General features: G+C 44.2%; 1 protein-coding gene and 1 long non-coding RNA gene across 2 annotated transcripts in view; one reads left to right on the forward strand and one right to left on the reverse strand.

Moving 5' to 3' along the window:
• Positions 1-18,550, reverse strand: part of LOC147027864 (E3 ubiquitin-protein ligase MARCHF3-like) — a 64,157-nt gene that overhangs the window by 40,223 nt on the left and 5,384 nt on the right. The window contains exon 2 of the mRNA XM_085877572.1: positions 7,721-7,969. Within this exon, the coding sequence (XP_085733698.1) occupies positions 7,721-7,893 (173 nt within the window). The 5' untranslated portion in view covers positions 7,894-7,969. The remainder of the gene's footprint in view (positions 1-7,720; positions 7,970-18,550) is intronic.
• The window catches only part of LOC147027866 (uncharacterized), an 11,910-nt gene continuing 1,163 nt past the window's right edge, over positions 7,804-18,550 (forward strand). Inside the window, exon 1 of the long non-coding RNA XR_015057314.1 lies at positions 7,804-7,973. This is a non-coding gene — a long non-coding RNA (uncharacterized LOC147027866). The remainder of the gene's footprint in view (positions 7,974-18,550) is intronic.

Genomic DNA, 18,550 nt, shown 5'->3' on the forward strand with positions numbered 1-18,550 from the left:
TTTTGCCATGATTATGTCATTCTCTTTCACCCGGTGGACACGTCTTGCAGTTTGAGTTATTTTGGGTTCCGCACCTCCGCCCTTCGATCCCATCATCTGCACTCAAATTGTAGCCCTGATCGAACATTCGGACACCACCGTATATAAGCTCTCAGAGCTACGCGAGATGTATCAAAAGCTTATGTGTGATCAAGGTCACCCATGCTGAGACAAAAAAGAGCCACACTCAATTCGATACAAGGATCACCTTCTCGGCCTTCTACCTGAATGGACTGAGTTTTCCAAGAGGAATGAAGGCAGGAAGGATATTTACATATCTCACAAACTGAAGGTGGTTGATGAGCTGGCCAAGACATATGTCTCAGATTGGTCAAGAGGATACACTTACGTTCATGCGAGCTGCGGTGATGATGCACAAGTTTTGTCTACAGTCAGAAGCCTTTCAACGGCTCTTTCCCCCTTAACTGCCTCACGGCTCCAGTCAACGAGGAGATGAGGAGTTTCTTCAACGTAGTTCTCCGGGGCCCATCAGCTCTTCATAAAAGTGAGAAGATTGGTGGCGACGCCAATCTGGATGCGTGGGAGATCGCATGCAACATCTCACAACTGCTCATCTACAATACTAGAAGGCTACGCACCATACAGTCAAGACGTCTGCAGTACGGCACAACAAGGAGCGAGAAACCCCCTTCCCCCTGTATCGTGGCCTCAAGCTGCATGGACACGCACGGAACAAAAAACAGATTGGGATTGACCAATAACAGGGTATCTCGATATCGTACAATCGCGTCATGGAAGTGAAACGAGATGTTGCGCGTGCGGTGTGTGCTCGCCATGCTCAGGATGGGGTGGTGGTACCCACCAACAGCCGTCTCAACGTCTTCACCACCCACGATGTGGATAATATTGATAGTAAAGCTCAGGGAAACTTCTCACTGGATGAGTTCCACGGATATGTCTTGAGCGTACATAGCGGCGTTTTGTCAGCAGATGTTATTCCCGAAGTATTTCAATAAAAATTGTTCCTGAATAATTTTTGTTGAATTTTAAGGAGTACCACTTTTGATCTTTTACCTTTGAACCCAAAATGGGGTGACCATGACCTGAAATCATCAAAATGAGATCAGAATCAGATTCCATGACCCTGAAAACCCCTAAAAAGTGGCATTATTCATGATTCTAGCCCTTTTGATTTTTTAACTACGATTGACCTCTAACCCGGATGGTGGCCAAAACTGGATTTCGCCAATATGGCGGCCCGGGGGGGCGCCCGCTAAAATCGAAAAAGTATGGTATGGGCAACATATGGGCCAAATTTGGTGCATTTGGAAGAATCGGAACCAAAAAAATCCCTAACATCCTTGAATAGTATGGATGCTTTGTCAGGTTCAATCCCTTCATAACAGGGGATGGGGAAGATGCATGGTGTGGGCTTTTTCCCTCTGTGCTTGCCCTCTTTTCGTCCTTCAATTCACCCTTCACCTCTCGAGCCCTGTATTTGTTAAATAATCTTGTTTCACTTAAATCCATAAACATCCCTTCTATCTTCAAACCCATTCAATCTCCCCCCCTCCCTCATTTTCCCTCCTCCCCCCAGCACCCTTCTGATAGCACAATTTAGACACACAACGCAACAAGCCATGCAGCACACACATTACAAATAAATGCAAGCACTAAATCACAAGTCGATACCACCGCTACAAAGAAATATGCTTGCAGCGCAATTGATGTTCAACAAACTCTGCACTGCAACGCCACCGCTGTCTTCCGTGGAGAGTTGATGAGTACGAGCCATTGAGGATGCCCCCATGCAGGGTCAGAGACCAGGTGGCAACCCTTTCCCCTTGAGCCATGCCTCACACGGAGTCAAAGTGTGATCGCATGAACTCTGCTCCCCAAGACCACGCCTGGTCTGGGAGGAATAAAAGTTCAGATTGCTGTTCATGTGCGCTGGGATCTTGTGGAGTGAAGCTGCCTGCCTGTTCATGAGACAAGCTGCGCTGGCCTGAGACAAGTTGCGTTGGCCTGAGACGAGCTGCGCTCAGGCAAGACGAACATGGGCGAGGCCCAAGCATGAACGATGCCACGAGGTCCTTGGCCCACAGCAGTAGCTCCATACTGACTTACACGATCTTTTTTTCCTTTTTCTAAGAACCCCTAATTCATCTACTTGAGACGCACTAATAACTTCAATAACTCTGAAAAAGCTATCAACGATTGACGTCCATCCCCAAGTGGGTGAGGCACTGTTTCGCACCTCACACCATTCCTTCTAAGCTTACGCCGCATACACTACACCTCCCCCTACACATACCACCCCACACACCAACTTCCTTCCTTCCGTTCCCTTCTCTTCCTTCCATTTTGGGATTCACGCAAGCCTGCCTGTTTGTGCAGGGTAAGAAAGAGGCTGCACCGCAGAACTCTCACTGCTTCTAACTTCTTCTACTTCCTTCTCTCTGCTTTTCCCATATGATTGTGGTGCGCTTCTCTTGTGTTTCTTGAGATAAGTAAGATTGCCTAAGGGGCTTTTACTTGCTAAGGGCTAATTATTTTCCTTTTTTGACTTTGATTACTGTAAATATATGTGTTGCAATTATTGCCTTGCTGGAAATACATGCCTTGTGATCATTGCCTTGCTGGAAATACATGCCTAACTTGGTAAACTGCTTTCAAACCTGCCCAGTTGTCCTTGCCTTCATTGGTTCGGCATAGTGTGTACAGAGTAAATAGACAGGACTTTGTTCCCCAGCAATTCACTTCAGCAGCATAGTCAACACCCCACCTATGGTTTCACTTGGCCGTATGTAATAAGTAAATAAGAGTGGGACGTTGAGAGCGTGGTTCCCCAGTTGAGGTTATTTGGTCACCAATAGGCAACACGACATTGGGCGTGAGGACCCTGTTAGACCTGGTTTCCCTAACCGGCATCCGCGTTTGCTTAGCAACCCGTCGGGCGAAGGAGTTATCCATGGCTTGTGGCTTTCAGTCAGAGGTCAAGCGGTGAGTCCGAGAAACACCCTCGTACACCTCAGCGCGTTCGCTTCTGAAACCCATAACAATATCATGAACAAATCATAATGCAGAGTTTAATATTCACTATACAGTCAAATAAATTGTTATCATCCAGTCAGTCAGTGCTGAACTGTGTATTTGTACACACAACCCCTCCATCCCAATTCCTAAACCACCACCCCTCCAAACCCCTTCAATTTTTCATTATCCCCATGCTCTTTGAAAAAGAAAATGGGGGGGGGGATATTGTAATCAGCTCCGTCTATCCGTCCATCACGCTATCTCCTCCTTAACAATTCACCAAACTTGGTAGTTATGATCAACACATGGCATGATGGTGCAAGAGCAGAATCAGTTTTGTCTCCACCCCCTGGGGTGTGATCAAAAGTTCAAATACCTAAAAATGTTATTACAACAACATTTAAAAACATTTCCAATGAAACTTTGTATGTGTAATCAACATTGGGGGACGCATGAAATACGTTACGAGTGTTTGGATGTGACCCCCAGTTTATGTCCCGTGGTGGGTATTTAGGGTCCCACGGCTCAAAACAGAAAAAAAAAAATTTCACTTAAAATGTGATGTTGGATCATTCCTGTTGGAAATTTTTGCCGTATTTCGACTTTGCTTTTGATGGGAAGTGTGAGGATTTGCTCTGGCGTGCCGTCAACTTCGCTCTAGTCTTTTCATTTATCATGATATTGACATTTGAATACAAATTACTGGAAATACAGCAATTGGTGAAAGGTGGGCAAGTCTAAAATATAGCAAGAAGCATTTTTGAGATCCAGAGGGTGAGGGCCATGCTCACATTATGTGTGGTACACAAAATGGCAACAGCAGTGATACCTTCCCTTCTCATGTATCCCTTATTCCCTTCTAAACCCATCTTAACCCCATTTCTGTCTCCCCTATTATTGTCTATGTATCTCCTGTTAAAATCCCCATCCTAACTTTTTCTCCCTTCAACCTCCCCCCAATTAATTTTCCAAAATTTGAGTTCCTGATTTTCCTGTCCTCCCTTTTTACGTATGTATTGTGTACACAGCCCCTTAACTCTGTACCAGAATTCATGGGGCACCCTTTTCCATTTGTCAGAATGCCCTTATGTGCATGTGATTCGTACAAATGTGAATGTTATCAACTCAAGAAATTTCAAACATGCTCAGTTACACAGCATCATGCCCCACAGGAAGGAGTTAATGGAGTTACAAGGAAGAATTCGAACTGCACTCAGTACAGCGCATACCTCTGAACAGTTTACGTTTTTATCCCACTGATAAGCTGGATTTGCATTCGGACTTTAACCAAAATCTAATAGAATTGTTCTTGTCACTTACCCAACTCATCCACCAGGTTTTGTCATAATCCATCTACAACTTTTGATATATCATGTGATATGTCGTTTTTTGTCCATATCTCTCAATGGTGGAGTCACTTAAGAAATTTAAAAATTCTCATATCCAGATCCGGATCCGGAACTTTACCAAAATTGAATAAATTTGGCCGTGTCACACACCCAACCCGTCCACAAAGTTTCACCTGAATCCATTCATACCTTTTTGAGATATCATGCTACATACCATTTTGGTCTAATCTCTCAATGGTGAAGAATCACTCGAATCATTCTATTATCTGGATCCAGATCTTGATCTTCACAGAAATTGAGCCTTTGCTGCCCAGAGCAGTCACCGATATACACAAAAAATTCAGAACAATTGCTTGAAAACTGTGGTCAAAAATAGTGTGACAAACAGACGGACAGACAAACACAGACAAATACTACCGACCAACATACTTGGCAAAAAAAAAAATTGCCAAGTAAAATTCACTCATGAAGTGACACTTGGTGAAACAGAACGGCACTCGTTCGAGCGCATACCACGGCCAGGCTGAACAGTTTACATTTTGTATCCGACTGATAGGTCGGATCTGAATCCAGACGTGAACCAAAATCGAATCGGCTTGTTCTCGTCACCAAACCAACTCATCCACCTACTTTTGTCATCACTCATCCACAACTTTTTGAGATATCATGATATATATCATCTTATTTGGCTCCATCTCTCAATGGTGAAGAATGACTTAAAAAATTCTCGTATCCAGATTCAAATCTTCACTAAAATTGAATCAATTTGGCCTTGACACATACCCAACCTATCCACAAAGTTTGTGTGAAATCCATCGATAAACTTTTGAGATATTGTGCTATTTATGTTTTTTGCCCTATCTCTCAATGGTGAAGAATCACTTGAAAAATTCTCGGATCCGGATCCCGATTCGGATCTTCACCAAAATAAAATCCACTAGTCCTTGTCACACACCCAACATGTCCACCAAGTTTCATTCAAATCCATCAACAACTTTTTGGGATATGCAATACTGTTTTAACCCCCTATCTCTCATTGGTGAAGAATCACTTAAAAATTAAATAATTATCGTATCCGGATCCGGATTCGGATCTTCAAAAAACAGAATCGATCCGTCCTTATCACATACCCAACCTGTCCACCAAGTTATATCAGAATCCATCCATAACCTTTTTAGATATTGTGCTATATATAATCTTTGGCCCTCTTTTTCAATGGTAAAGAATCACTTAAAAATTGTCAGATCCAGATCTGGATTCAGATCTTCACCAAAATTCAGTGTTTCTGTCCCTGGCCGGTCACCTACATACAACAACAAAATTTCAGAATGATTCCTTTAAAACTGTGGCCAAAAACTGTGTGATAAAGACAGACAAGCCGGTAGGTGGCGATGGGTCGTCGAGCATGGAAACTATAAGATATAGAGCAAAATGAATCTAATATAGTGGATCGGGAATCACCTTAAGATTATGCATATCAAATCTCATCCAGTTCCATCTACTGATAACGACTCTGTATCCATTTGAATGAAAAGTACCGAAAATGCGGTTTGAAATCGGAAATCCCCAAAGTTCGAGGGGGTGCTGTGGGTGAACAAAGATCTAAATCGAAAATCCGGCTCGATCGTTTGTGCACAATGCATTACAGACGATTAGTGTGAATTTTCATGACCATAACCCTAGGAGGAGTAGCATTTGGCGTGAAGGCATGTCCAGCTCTCGCATATTATCGATTTTTGCATTAATTGACCTTTGACCCCTGACCTAAGCGAAATCGGTCAATATGTCCTGAGGCAAAGTTGTAGTACTCATTGAGTACCATGAACCTGCAAAGTTTCATTCATATCGATGCACTCATCTGTTCGCGAGGGAGCCTTCAATTTTCGCCAATTTTCACGCATACCCTAATTATAGGGGGCGCTGCGGGTAAAGTATTCCACATATCACAAAAAACGGAATACATTTGATAGAGCATCACCTGTAGATCATTCATGCCAAATTTCATAACCCTACGTGGGATAATGGCTTTCGGAATTGATTTCGCGTGAACGGTACCGATTTTGAAGGTTTTTCGGTTGTTGCTAGGGAACCAAAGCGTCCCTAGCAACCATCACAATTTCCAAAGCACTAGGTCATAAGATGTACCTACCACCCGAGTTTGGTCAAAATCCGGCCACGTTTACTACCAATTATGCTGATGACAAACGAACAAACATCCAAACAAACAGACAGAATTACTGACAATAAGGGTCATCTATTTCGGTGACCCAACAGACCAACATACTTGGCAAAAAATATTTTTCACCAAGTAACAAACCGACAGTGATGAAAACATCATCTCCGTCCACCTTAGGTGGCGGAAGTAATTATAAGTGGTTGTCAAAGAGTTAACAACCCCAGCAGGATGAATTCACCCACCCCAATCAGCCATGGGAATTGTCATACCATTTAAAATAATCTCAAAAAGGAAAGATAACTCTGCTGTGTACTTGAGAATGAAATAGACATGTGTATATTGACCGAGCAAACCTCCATTATGTGATGAAAGGATGTGGGAAAGCAATGGGATGAAAGGCAAGCACGGGAACAGTTCATTGAGCAATTAATACCGTGGAATACCATTGAAGTTAAGCTGTACACAAGCCGTTCGTCATTGTGATGAATTGCCAGCATTGCATGGCATGGTGCCGTTACAAATAGGTACCCTGAGTCCTTAGAATGTGGAAACAAGTTTTTTTATGATGAGTGACGTTCAAGTCCGATGGCAGCCCAGGTAGGTAATGATGAACGAATAAATTTGGCTAAATGTCGGTACAGCTGGCACGGTGTCGATCCAGAGTTAGTCCGGCGTCATTAGCTACCTGGGAGGGACTGTGGAATGTGTTGGAATGCCAATTATGAGCTTGACAATAATGATCACAACATCTAAATCAAAGAACTATGAGGCACATTATGCATGAATGGCAGAAAATCCCACCTATAATTATACTATCAAAAACTGTTGGCAGATGTTAAAGAGTCCAGGTTGTGATTGGGGCATGGGAGGCCTGACGATACATTAAATGGCCACATACAAGCCTATCATGCATTGTCAATACAATCGGGGCCCATTACTTCAAGTATGATAATGTATGCTTGCATTTCTCTGCTATGTGAAGCACACGGTTTTGCTTTATTCCAAAGTACATATTTGTGACACAATTTGGCAACTCCAAAATATGAATTTAAAAAAAAAATAAGTCAGAGAAAGTTTGGAGAAAGCTTTGCAGCTTACAAATCTAGGCTACATAATCAGTGATTGTGGAACTCACAGGTGTTTGAAATGGCAACAATACCTTTTGTCGCTGCAGGATCGGAGTGCGACCGGGAGAGATCGAGCCTCGCCTTCTCTCCCACCAAGCAGCCAGCGTGGGTCACCCACACAACGACCCGCCGTCTTGGCCCCCGGGGGAACAGCACTGCATGAACTGCTATCAGAAAGGGGCTCTGCTGGAAGCGGCGATGCCATTGAACTGGCAGGGTGATGTCACGCCAGCCAGAGACGTCACACCAGTCTGGGTCCATGGCTGATCGGTTGCAGCGCTCTAGGTAGGCAGAAGAGAATCATGATTATACGCTAATTAGCTAATTATACGCTAATCAACAGCTAATTAGCTGTTGTGCTTCCCAAGTTTCAACAACAAGTTATTATTATCCCCTGCCAACCAACAAAGTTGGCGGGGATATAGAAATGGGTTCCGTCCGTCCGTCTGTCCGTCACATTTCGTTTCCGGAGCTTAACTACAAATCCCCTCAAGATATATTTACGAAATTTGGTACACATATCAAGCAAGTGGTGAGATGGTGCCTTTTGATATTTTCTAATTGATAGGTCACATGGTTTGGCAGCCATGTTGGATTCAAGAAAAATATTAAATAATGTTTTCTCTGGAATCACATAACCTAACGAAGCAAAAATTTGCAACTATCATCTTCCATCATGTCTGCATACATAGTAAAAATGAGATCACAAGTCACATGGTTTGGCGGCCATCTTGGATAGAAAAACACACCTCATCCGATTAACACGAAACTTCACACACGTATTCCACTGGAGGATTGGAGGCAGAATGTAAATTTATGATGTCATAGGTCACATGGTTCGTCAGCCATCTTGGATTGAAAATTAATAAATTTTAAAAATCTTCTTCTCCAGAACAGCTGGACAGATTGAGGCAAAATTTCACATACACTTTCCCCAAGACATCCTTTCAGAAGTTTGTTAATTTTTAATTGATAGGTCACATGGTTTGGCGGCCATATTGAATTTACCCTAAAACCTACAAACATCTCCAGAACGGCTGGTCAGATCAAGGGGAAACTCCAGATACATATTGCACACGCTTATTACAGCTGGAGATGGTTATGTCAGCTGAAGATGGTTATGGATTGCTCTGGACTGTTCAAGTAATTGGCGTTGCCAAAAGGGAGAGGCTATTGTCATCAGTGTGTATATGTTTGTGCTTGTGTTTGTGTATGTGTGTATACGTGAGTATTTTTGTGTGTGTGTCCACAAGCATATTAACTTTAATATAGTGTGTCCTCGCGGCCTACTTTCTTATAGCCACCCCCCGCCCCCGGGAAGATCCTAAGCACAGTTCAACAAAGTTGTCCGATTTAACCATAAGTTTTCTACGGAGGTTATGTTTTCACCCCTGTCTGTTTGTTCCTTGCGAAATCGAAAATTCGCAAGTATATTGGTTGGTCTGGTCTATTATTCTATTTGTCTGTCCGTTTGTATGTTTGTCAATCGCCGACAGGTCACATTTTTACTCCAATCTTCACTTCACCACCTGGTAGAGGTAGTGACAAGCTGGAATTGTTTTTGAGGTCAATAAGTCAAAATGTGAAGACATAAATCGTTAATTTTAAAGTGATTCACTTGATATCTATGTATATCTATAATAACAAATGTCAGTGTGTTAGGCAGTCAGGCTGTCAGTGTACAGTATCTCCTCCATAACTGCAAACCATAAAACCTAGTTTCCCCAAATTTTGCAAGTGTAAAATGGGAACTCTAAGGGAGTGCATTTTGGGGTAAATTTAAACACCCCTTTTGAAGATAACTTAAGGGGTGCTCATCACAAAAAAACAAAATAAGTCTTACGAAGATTTAACTTGGTGTTAGCTTAGTGGTTTCGGTGGCTGGCTTGGGTTCTTAGGGTCCTGAGTTCAAGCCCCATTGGCCGCTGAATTAACACCAGGGGGTTGACCCAGCCTGTCATCCTTCCGAGGTCGGTGAAATGAGTACCAGTGTATCAGCCAAAAGACTGCACACGAAGGGAAGGGGTATTGACAGATTTATTAAATTTGGTATTGGTGTGGTGCAGGCATGATGGACCGAATGGCCTCCTCCTGCACATAATTTCCTAAAAAAAAAGAAGAAAAAAAAAAAAAGAAGAAGATGGTGTGTCATTTTAGTCAGCTCTCTGTCAGCTCGCTGGGGTCTTAAGCAACCATTTTGTTCGGCCTGCTCAACAATGCCTTGACTTGGAAAAGGCTGCAATGGTTTCTTAAAAATAAAGCACTCAAATGTTGGTGGCATAGTGAAAAGTCCCACATCAAATAGATAAAATCCCAAGTGGCAAAGAAAAAAACGGTGTCCATGACAACAATTTCACCCCATTCAAATAAAATGGGATGTTTTTGTGATTTTATTATTGCCAAACCTCAGGAATTATTTTTGAGATATCAGATTTAAATCGACACAGCTTATTTGTACGCGTGTGTAGTATATGTGTATAAAATCTGGTCAAAATTAGTCAAAGGTCTGGGTCAATGCCATTGAAAACTTATTAAACAGCTTTCAGGTGGCAATTAGAAAATGTCTCAACCAAATTTGTGATGCAAAACATTGTCATATAAAAACTTGATAGGTCACATTTTTACAAATTACAAAAATTGCTGTTTCCATGGCAACTATTGTTTATTTGGATTTCACAAGTATCGTGCTATGTACGACGTCTTTCTTGTTTGTTTGTTACTTGCAGAATCGAAGATTTTTCAAGTATATTGTTTCGTCGATTTTGTTATTCTGTCTGTTTGTCTGTCTATCTGTTTGTCGCTTGCAGGTCACAATTTTAAACCAATCTTCACGAACCTTCACCACATGGTAGAGTTTGTCATAAGGAATAAGCCTATTGTTTTTGAGGTCAAAAGGTCAAAAGGTGAACATAGACCAAAGGTCAACAACTAAGGTGAGATTTCTACAATTGTCAATTTTCATCCAATTGATTAGTAATTTGAAGAGGATTTATATTTCAGGTCACTGAATTCAACCAGCCAACTATTTTTGAGGTCACCGTGGACCGAAAGGTCAACAACTTTGTTGAGATTTCTAAAAATCCTCAATTTTCATCCGCTTGACTTGAAATTTGAAGAGGATTTATATTTCAGGTCACCGAATTCAATCAGACAATTATGTTTGAAATCAACTTCGACCAAAAGGTCAACATAGGCCTAATTTCTAAAATTGTCAGTTTTCATCTGATTCACTTGAAATTTGAAGAGGAGTTGCATATTTGGTCATTGAATTCAACCACCAATTATTTTTGAGTTCAAATTTGTTTTATGGATTTTGCAAGTATCGTGCTCTGCACGACGTCTTCTTCTTGTTTGTTTGTCTTTCTGTGAGTAGGACATCTCAAAAAGTTGTGGATGGATTTGGAATAAACTTGGTGTACATGTTGGTTGTGTGACAAGGACAAATTGTTAAGATTTTGGTGAAGATCCTGATCTGGATACGAGAATTTTAAAGTGATTCTTCATAATTGAGAGAAAGGGAAAAAAATGATATGTATCACAATATTTCAAAAAGTTGTGGGCAGGTAATGACAAAACATGATGGATAAGTTGGGTGGGTGACAAGAACAAGCCGATTAGATTTTGGTTAAAGTCCAGATGTAGATCCGGCTCATCAGTGGGATACAAAATGTAAACTGTTCAGCCTGGTGGAGGTGTGAGCTCTTCCGAGTGCCATTCTAGTTTAATCATAAGATCATTTTGTACTTTGAATTTGGATTATTTAAGAATTAGATGTGTCTTTTTCTGAAGGTGTATTTATCTGCTCGGAGATCTGCTGCAATCTTTGTCATTCAGTCTAAGATGTTAAAAATTATTATTACATCACATGCACAAAGCTTTGCAGAACAATGACATAGGGATATAAATATTACATTTGAAATACACATGCCAAATTACAAAAAATGTTTTTAATATTTAAGGGGGTGCCCTCAGGGGATTTCATTGAGGGGTCCCTTGAAGCATTGGGGATTGAGGGATACATGGATATTGGTTGGCTGACAGGATGGCCTCGAGGTACCTACACTCACTTGTAAGCTATCTAGTCTGGGTCTTAATCCTGATCCAGCTATAAACTGTCAACCCAGAGTTTCACAGGCAGAGTGATTCATCAATGTGTATGCCGTCCCTCGGATGGATGTTAAACGGGAGTCCCGTCTGCCATCATTTGTTGGTGGGCGTTAAAGATCCCATGGTGTTTTTCACAACGAGTAGGCGAGCTATCGCCGAAACCAGCGCCAGCCCTCAATGAAATGACGCCCCAGGCAATGGTTGTCTTTGGTGCCCCCTCTCCATTTGTTCAAGTTTTGAATGCCTTTTGAGGGTGTAGCAAGAGCAGGCAGTGGTGAGGGAGTTGTAAGGGCATGTATTGGTGAGGGGTAGTGAAGGCATGTAGTGGTGAGGGGGTAGTGAAGGCATATAGTGGTGAGGAGATAGTGAAGGCACACAGTGGTGAGGTGGTATGAAGTGCATGCAGTGGTTTGGTGGTCATGAGGGCATGTATTGGTGAAGGAGTCGTAAGGGCATGTATTGGTGAGAGGGTAGTGCAGGCACGCAGTGGTGAGGGAGTCGTAAGGGCATGTATTGGTGAGAGGGTAGTGCAGGCATGCAGTGGTGAGGAGGTAGTGAAGGCATGTAGTGGTGAGGGAGTAGTGAAGGCATGTAGTGGTGAGGTGGTATCAAGTGCATGCAGTGGTTTGGTGGTCATGAGGGCATGTATTGGTGAGAGGGTAGTGAGAGCAGGCTGTTGTGAGGGGGCAGTGAAGGCACACAGTGGTGAGGGGTAATGAAGGCACACAGTGGTGAGGTGGTATCAAGTGCATGCAGTGGTTTGGTGGTCATGAGGGCATGCAGTGGTGAGGAGGTAGTGAGGCCATGAAGTGGTGAGAGGGTAGTGAGAGCAGGCTGTTGTGAGGGGCAGTTAGGACAAGCAGTGCTGATGAGATAGCGAGGGCAAGCAGTGGTTGAAGTAGTAACAAGGGTCGAGATGTTTAAGACAATGAAGAGTATAGACAAAATAAGTTCAGTAGAGTTTTTCAGCAAAATAGACAGTGATCGGACCAGGGGACATAGCCTGAGAATAAAGAAGAGGAGAGTTAAGACGGTAGTAAGGCAAGGGTCTTTTATTCAGAGGATGGTTAAAGCATGTAATGGTCTCCCTGGAAAAGTTGTGGCAGTAGAAACAGGAGATAGGTTCAAATTGGAATTAGATAGGTACCTACTGTAGAAGCATTGGAGACAGAGGGGTACAGGGATAGTGATAGGACTTGTAAGTAGCTTGAGTATGCATGGATGATCGTGTGCATCTGTCCTGAGTTTGACGTCTTTGTGAGGGTCTCGTCAAGGAATAGTGTGTGATTGTTGTTGTGTACTCTTCACCCTAAAAACAACTTCACCCTCCCCCCCCTCTTGACACCCCAAAAAATGTTTTCATACTTATTTTAACACCCTGGTGATATCACTGTACCTGCCACACCTTTCTCATCCCCACTCCCTCAACCCACATCCCCCATGATGAAAGTGAGTTGTTAGCTTTATGGATTCATTTAATCTGGTGTTGGCGTAGCGCAGGCATGATGGACCGAATGGCCTCATTCTGCGCCAAATTTCATTGATATTCCTTGTTATTTCTTCTTGTCAGCTGGCGCACCCCAAGCCCGGTGCCTTCCCCCCTCACACTCCCCCCTCCCCCCCAAGCCTGGTGCCCCAGGCAGTCACCTGGGTTACCTGCCCCTAAATCCGGCCCTGGCCGGAACCATGAACAAATTCAAAATTCCTATCCTGACCTCCAGAGAGCATTGCTTCAGTGGCACAGCTGTGGACTCGGTCAATGATGCTACCCCACAACCTTGTGCTGCATATGAAAGAAAAATAAGATTCTGTTTTATGATTAGGTTTATATTGTTGAAGACTTTTCACTCTTTCAGGCTGATTGGGTATCAGTAATGTTTGACTAATCACACTGTACATTGATATCCACACAAGCAATGGAAACCCCAAATTTTCCTGTGAACCAACTCGTATATCGTTCACAGTTTATTTTCTCACTTGGAGAACATCACATGAAAATCACAAAATATCCTGTGAACCATGCGTTTTTAACCACGTTTAAGAAAATGAGTTGAACTAATAGATAACTCGAGAGTTCATCGAACCCCTTCCCCAGTGCAGTCTTGAGGGAAACAAGCTCAAATGAGCTAAGATCCTCGTCTTCTTAATGATGATGTCATAAAAACGAATATAACGTCATTGTGATGTATCAGGTTTGCGATAAATTATCTGTGCTAATGCCCGGCTTGATTCCCGCAAACAAAATTCAAACAGCTTGCCGAGTTTCGGAGATAATGGTACCGGCGATTTCCATTAGCGGCGATATTATGACGTCAGGTCAGGTTCGATCTGTGACCTGCTACAGGTACCATGTAAACCTGTACTAACCTGTTCCATGGTCGGGTTGTCGGCGACTAAACCGTCTCCCCCACCAGGTTTTGTGGTGAGGGGGGTGTTTGGATATGGACACCCAGCAGGATTAAAAACAAAACCTGTCAAAGGGCGGAGGAGCTCCTTGTGAGCCAATGGCCATCCATATCTAGTGCCGAACTGTGTCTGCGGACGTCCTCCTGCAGTTGGGTTACTTCATATTAGGAGGTTGGTGGCAGGATTTGCACTCCGGCCACCGTAAAACCCTTCATTCCGCAAAACGCAAAAACACAAAAAAATCTGAAAACCCACTCCGTGGGAGTACCTCCTGTGCAGCTTCCCTTCGCAGGGCAGCTCACCGGATGACGGGATTGGGGCAAAGCCTTCGGGACCCCCAATCTTTGATGATAGGAGGGAAACCACGGGGTAACATCCCTGGGTCAGATTGCGGGAGAGTGTGTCGGAGTGGTGCTGAGGTGTCGTCCACCAGACGGCGGTCTCCTTGGGTTAACCTGAGGCAGTCCCTTCGGGTGGGTGCCTGGAATGTCCTATCCCTAAGAGAGGATGATCACCTGTCTCTGTTATCATCTGAGCTCAAGCGTTTGGACATCGGGATTGCAGCGCTCGCTGAGGTTCGGAGACCGGATTGCGGCGAGATAATGGTGGGTGGTTACACCTACTACTGGTCTGGTCGCTCTGATGGTTACCATACCCAATGAGTTGCTGTAGCTGTGTCCAATAAGCTGACCCTAATGATAATTGAGGTAACACCGGTCAACGAGCGTATTATGAGATTAAGGATTCGTCACTCCTTAGGTGTTATTTCCCTGGTCTCTGTTTATGCTCCGACTGAGGCGAGTGATCTCACCGTGAAGGATGCATTCTACGCCACGCTCGAGTCTGTGGTTGATCAGTGCCCCAGACGAGATACACTTCTAGTCTTGGGGGATTTCAATGCATCGACTGGAACTGATAGGGATGGTTATGAGGTGTGTGTTGGTCCCCATGGGTCAGGAACTATGAACCAGAATAGCACTAAGTTCCTTGACTTTGCAAGAAGTCATGGACTTAGGGTGGCTGGTTCATGGTTTCAGCGCCCACAAGCTCATCGCTGGACTTGGTATTCCAACGCTGGCGGTGTGGCAAAGGAGATTGACCATGTCCTCATTGACGGTCGTTGGAGGATGATCCAGAACTGCAGGGTCTACCGGAGTGCTCAGTTCCTCAATACTGACCACAGGCTTGTTGTAGCAACTCTAAAGCTGCACCTTAAATCCTGGAGAATGGTACCATCCCAGCCTAAGCTGGATGTTGCCAAGCTCAGGGATGAGAGAGTAGCTGAGGAGTTTGCGAACAGGCTGAGTGGACACTTGGGGGGGTCTCGGTGCTTTGGGGGGTCCTGAAGAGTTGTGGAGCGCCTTCAAGACCACCGTCCTTGATGTTGCCGGTGGATGTCTTGGAGCTCACCTCAGGGCAAAGAAGAATTTTGTCTCTCAAGGGACACTGGATACCATTGACCAGAGTCGCAGGGCCAGGCTGAATGGCAGAGCTGAGCTGTTCAGGGAGCTGAGGCGTAAAACTGTACGTGCACCGAGGGTGGACACGGAGGCCTATGTGCGAGGAATCTGTGAGGGGGTAGAGCATCACCTGTGGTCAAGTGATTCTCGTCCTGCTTACAGGGGAATTCACGCATTGTGTAAATCCAAGCCCATCCCTCGGAGCACTGCAGTTCGAGCAGAGAGTGGTCTGAAGTGAAGGCCCGCTGGGCCGGTTACTTTGAGCGGTTGTACCAGGCTGATTCCCCAGCTATCGAGTTGGACGTCAAGGGTGTTACAATCCCTGTTGCTGACCCTCGAATCAACTGTGGTCCACCTTCGCTTGTGGAAACACAGGCTGCGGTGAACCAGTTGAAACGGGGCAAAGCTCCAGGGATCTGTGGCATCCATGCCGAACTTCAAGGCTGGTGGAAATGCTGCACTCGTGTCGTTGCATGCAGTTTTGTGCTCTGCCTGGAACACAGGCATCATCCCAACTGACTGGAAGAGGGGCCTTGTTGTCCCTCTCTGAAAAGGGAAGGGTGATCGCCAAGACTGCAACAACTACCGAGGGGTGACGCTGCTCTCAGTGCCGGGCAAGGTCTTTGCTCGGATAATTCTTGATAGGGTTCGCCACCATCTGCTTGAGCACCAGCGTCCAGCGCAGTCAGGCTTTACACCAAAGAGGTCAACGATTGACCGTATCCTTGCCCTTCGTGTCCTCACCGAACGCAGATGAGAGTTTCGGCAGGTGCTTCTTGCAGCCTATGTTGATCTCTGTAAAGCGTTCGATTCAGTGAATCGTGATGTCCTCTGGAGGATTCTTGGTCTTCGTGGGGTGCCACCAAAACTGATCGATCTGATGTCTGAACTCTACTCTGGTACTGAGAGTGCTGTGAAGTGTGGTGGTACCATCTCTGACTTATTTCCAGTTGTTACTGGAGTTCGTCAGGGATGTGTACTTGCCCCACACTTTTCAGCACTTGTATGGACTGGATTTTAGGGAGGATGTTGGAGAGATCAAGTTGCGGTGCATCGTTTGGGAATGCTAAGATCTCAGACCTTGATTTTGCAGATGATGCAGTCATCTTTGCGGAGACTTTAGACATCCTTTTGGGGGCCCTCGAGGTGCTGAATGAGGAGTCGGAGCCGCTGGGATTACGGGTTTCTTGGGTCAAAACTAAGATCCAGGCTTTCGGTGACATCTTGGATGCTGCTGTCCTGTCTGTGTCTGTTTGTGGTGAGGATGTTGAGGTCGTGGAGAGATTCACTTACCTTGGCAGTGATATTCATGTCTCTGCTGGCTGCGAGTCAGAGGTCAATAGACGTCTGGGTCGGGCCTGGGGAGTCATGGATTCACTGGATCATGGGGTGTGGCGGTGCCGGTATCTGTGCTGGAGGACGAAAGTCGGAGTCTTCAGGTCCTTGGTACTTCCAGTCTTGCTTTATGGGTGCGAGACTTGGACTCTGACCAAGGATCTGAGACGGAGACTTAATTCCTTTGGTACCAGGTCTCTTCGGAGAATCCTTGGCTATCGCTGGTCGGATTTTGTGTCCAATGAGCGGTTGCTGAGAGAGACTCGGATGAGATTTGTAACCTGCATAGTCCGTGAGCGTCAGTTGCGGCTGTATGGACATGTGGCTCATTTTCCTGACGCTGATCCTGCTCACCACATTCTCTCAGCGAGGGAGTCTCATGAGTGGAGGAGGCCAGTGGGCAGACCACGTGCCTCATGGTTGCAGCAGGTTGACCATCATCTCAAGGAGATGGGGATGGGCCTGGCATCTGCCTGGGGGATGGCCAGACGGAGGCCCCTGGAGTACCTGCGGAAAGTGGACGCAGCGACGCGCTGTTCTGGCACATGCTCCCATACCTGACCTGACCTGATGACGTCAACCTTTTTTTCTTGGAAGAATTTCCAAAATCGGAGATGGTTACTGCCTGCACGTGGGCTTTCTGCATATACATGGCAAGTTTCACGAAGATCCGATGAAAACTCTGGGTTGTGAAACAAAAATGTCAAAAAAGTAGGAATGTCGTCATAAAAAAATTTATGACGTCATAGTGATGTATCATATGTGCGGTAATTCATCTCTGCTAATGCCTTGTTCGATTTCCACAAACAGAATTTAAAAAGCTTGCCTAGTTTCGGAGATAATTTTTTAGGCGATTTCCATTAGCGGAGATATTTTGACATCATAACTTTTTTTTCTCGGAGAATTTTTCAAAATCGGAGATGGTTTCTGTCTGTGCAGGGTATTTTACATATATATGCCAAGTTTACTGAAGTTTCGATGACAACTGTAGGCTGTGAAACAAAAAAGTCCACAAGAACAACAACGTGAGAAAGATTTAGAGATCCTCCACGAGGATCTAAAAAAAGTCGTGGGCGGGGTCTGCGAGCTGCAAATTTGATTGGTCGAGATGATGTAAAATATGAAAAAAAAATTGTCTCAATGCTGCTAAGTTAAAGGTTTTTGAAAGTTTTGAAAAGGACAGTTGTGTTTTACAGTGTTCAACGATAAAATTCAATTGAAATAAAATAAAGATTTGAAAGGTTGGAAAAAGAAGAAATGAGGGAGTTTCCTGCCATTGATGCAGCGTCTTTTACGCCACCTTATTTTACTCATTACATTAGTTATTTGTGCCTCTTGTTTGTGTCTTTTATGAAGTCGATAAAAACAGTAAGTTTCCTGTTAGGAATGATTTTCAATTTTGTTAGATTGCCAGGCAGGCAGACAGACAAACTTAAAAAAAAAACTATCTCACTCCTGTCTGTGCACTTATGATTGGGACGAAATCAGAGCTAAAGTACTGCTAAACTACAGGTTCATGTTCTGATTCGTGTTCAAAATATAGCATTAAATTGA

The sequence above is a fragment of the Eptatretus burgeri genome, chromosome 4, assembly GCF_056783735.1.
Source record: "Eptatretus burgeri isolate ZD-2024b chromosome 4, Ebu_testis_v1, whole genome shotgun sequence".
Taxonomy (NCBI): Eukaryota; Metazoa; Chordata; class Myxini; order Myxiniformes; family Myxinidae; genus Eptatretus; species Eptatretus burgeri.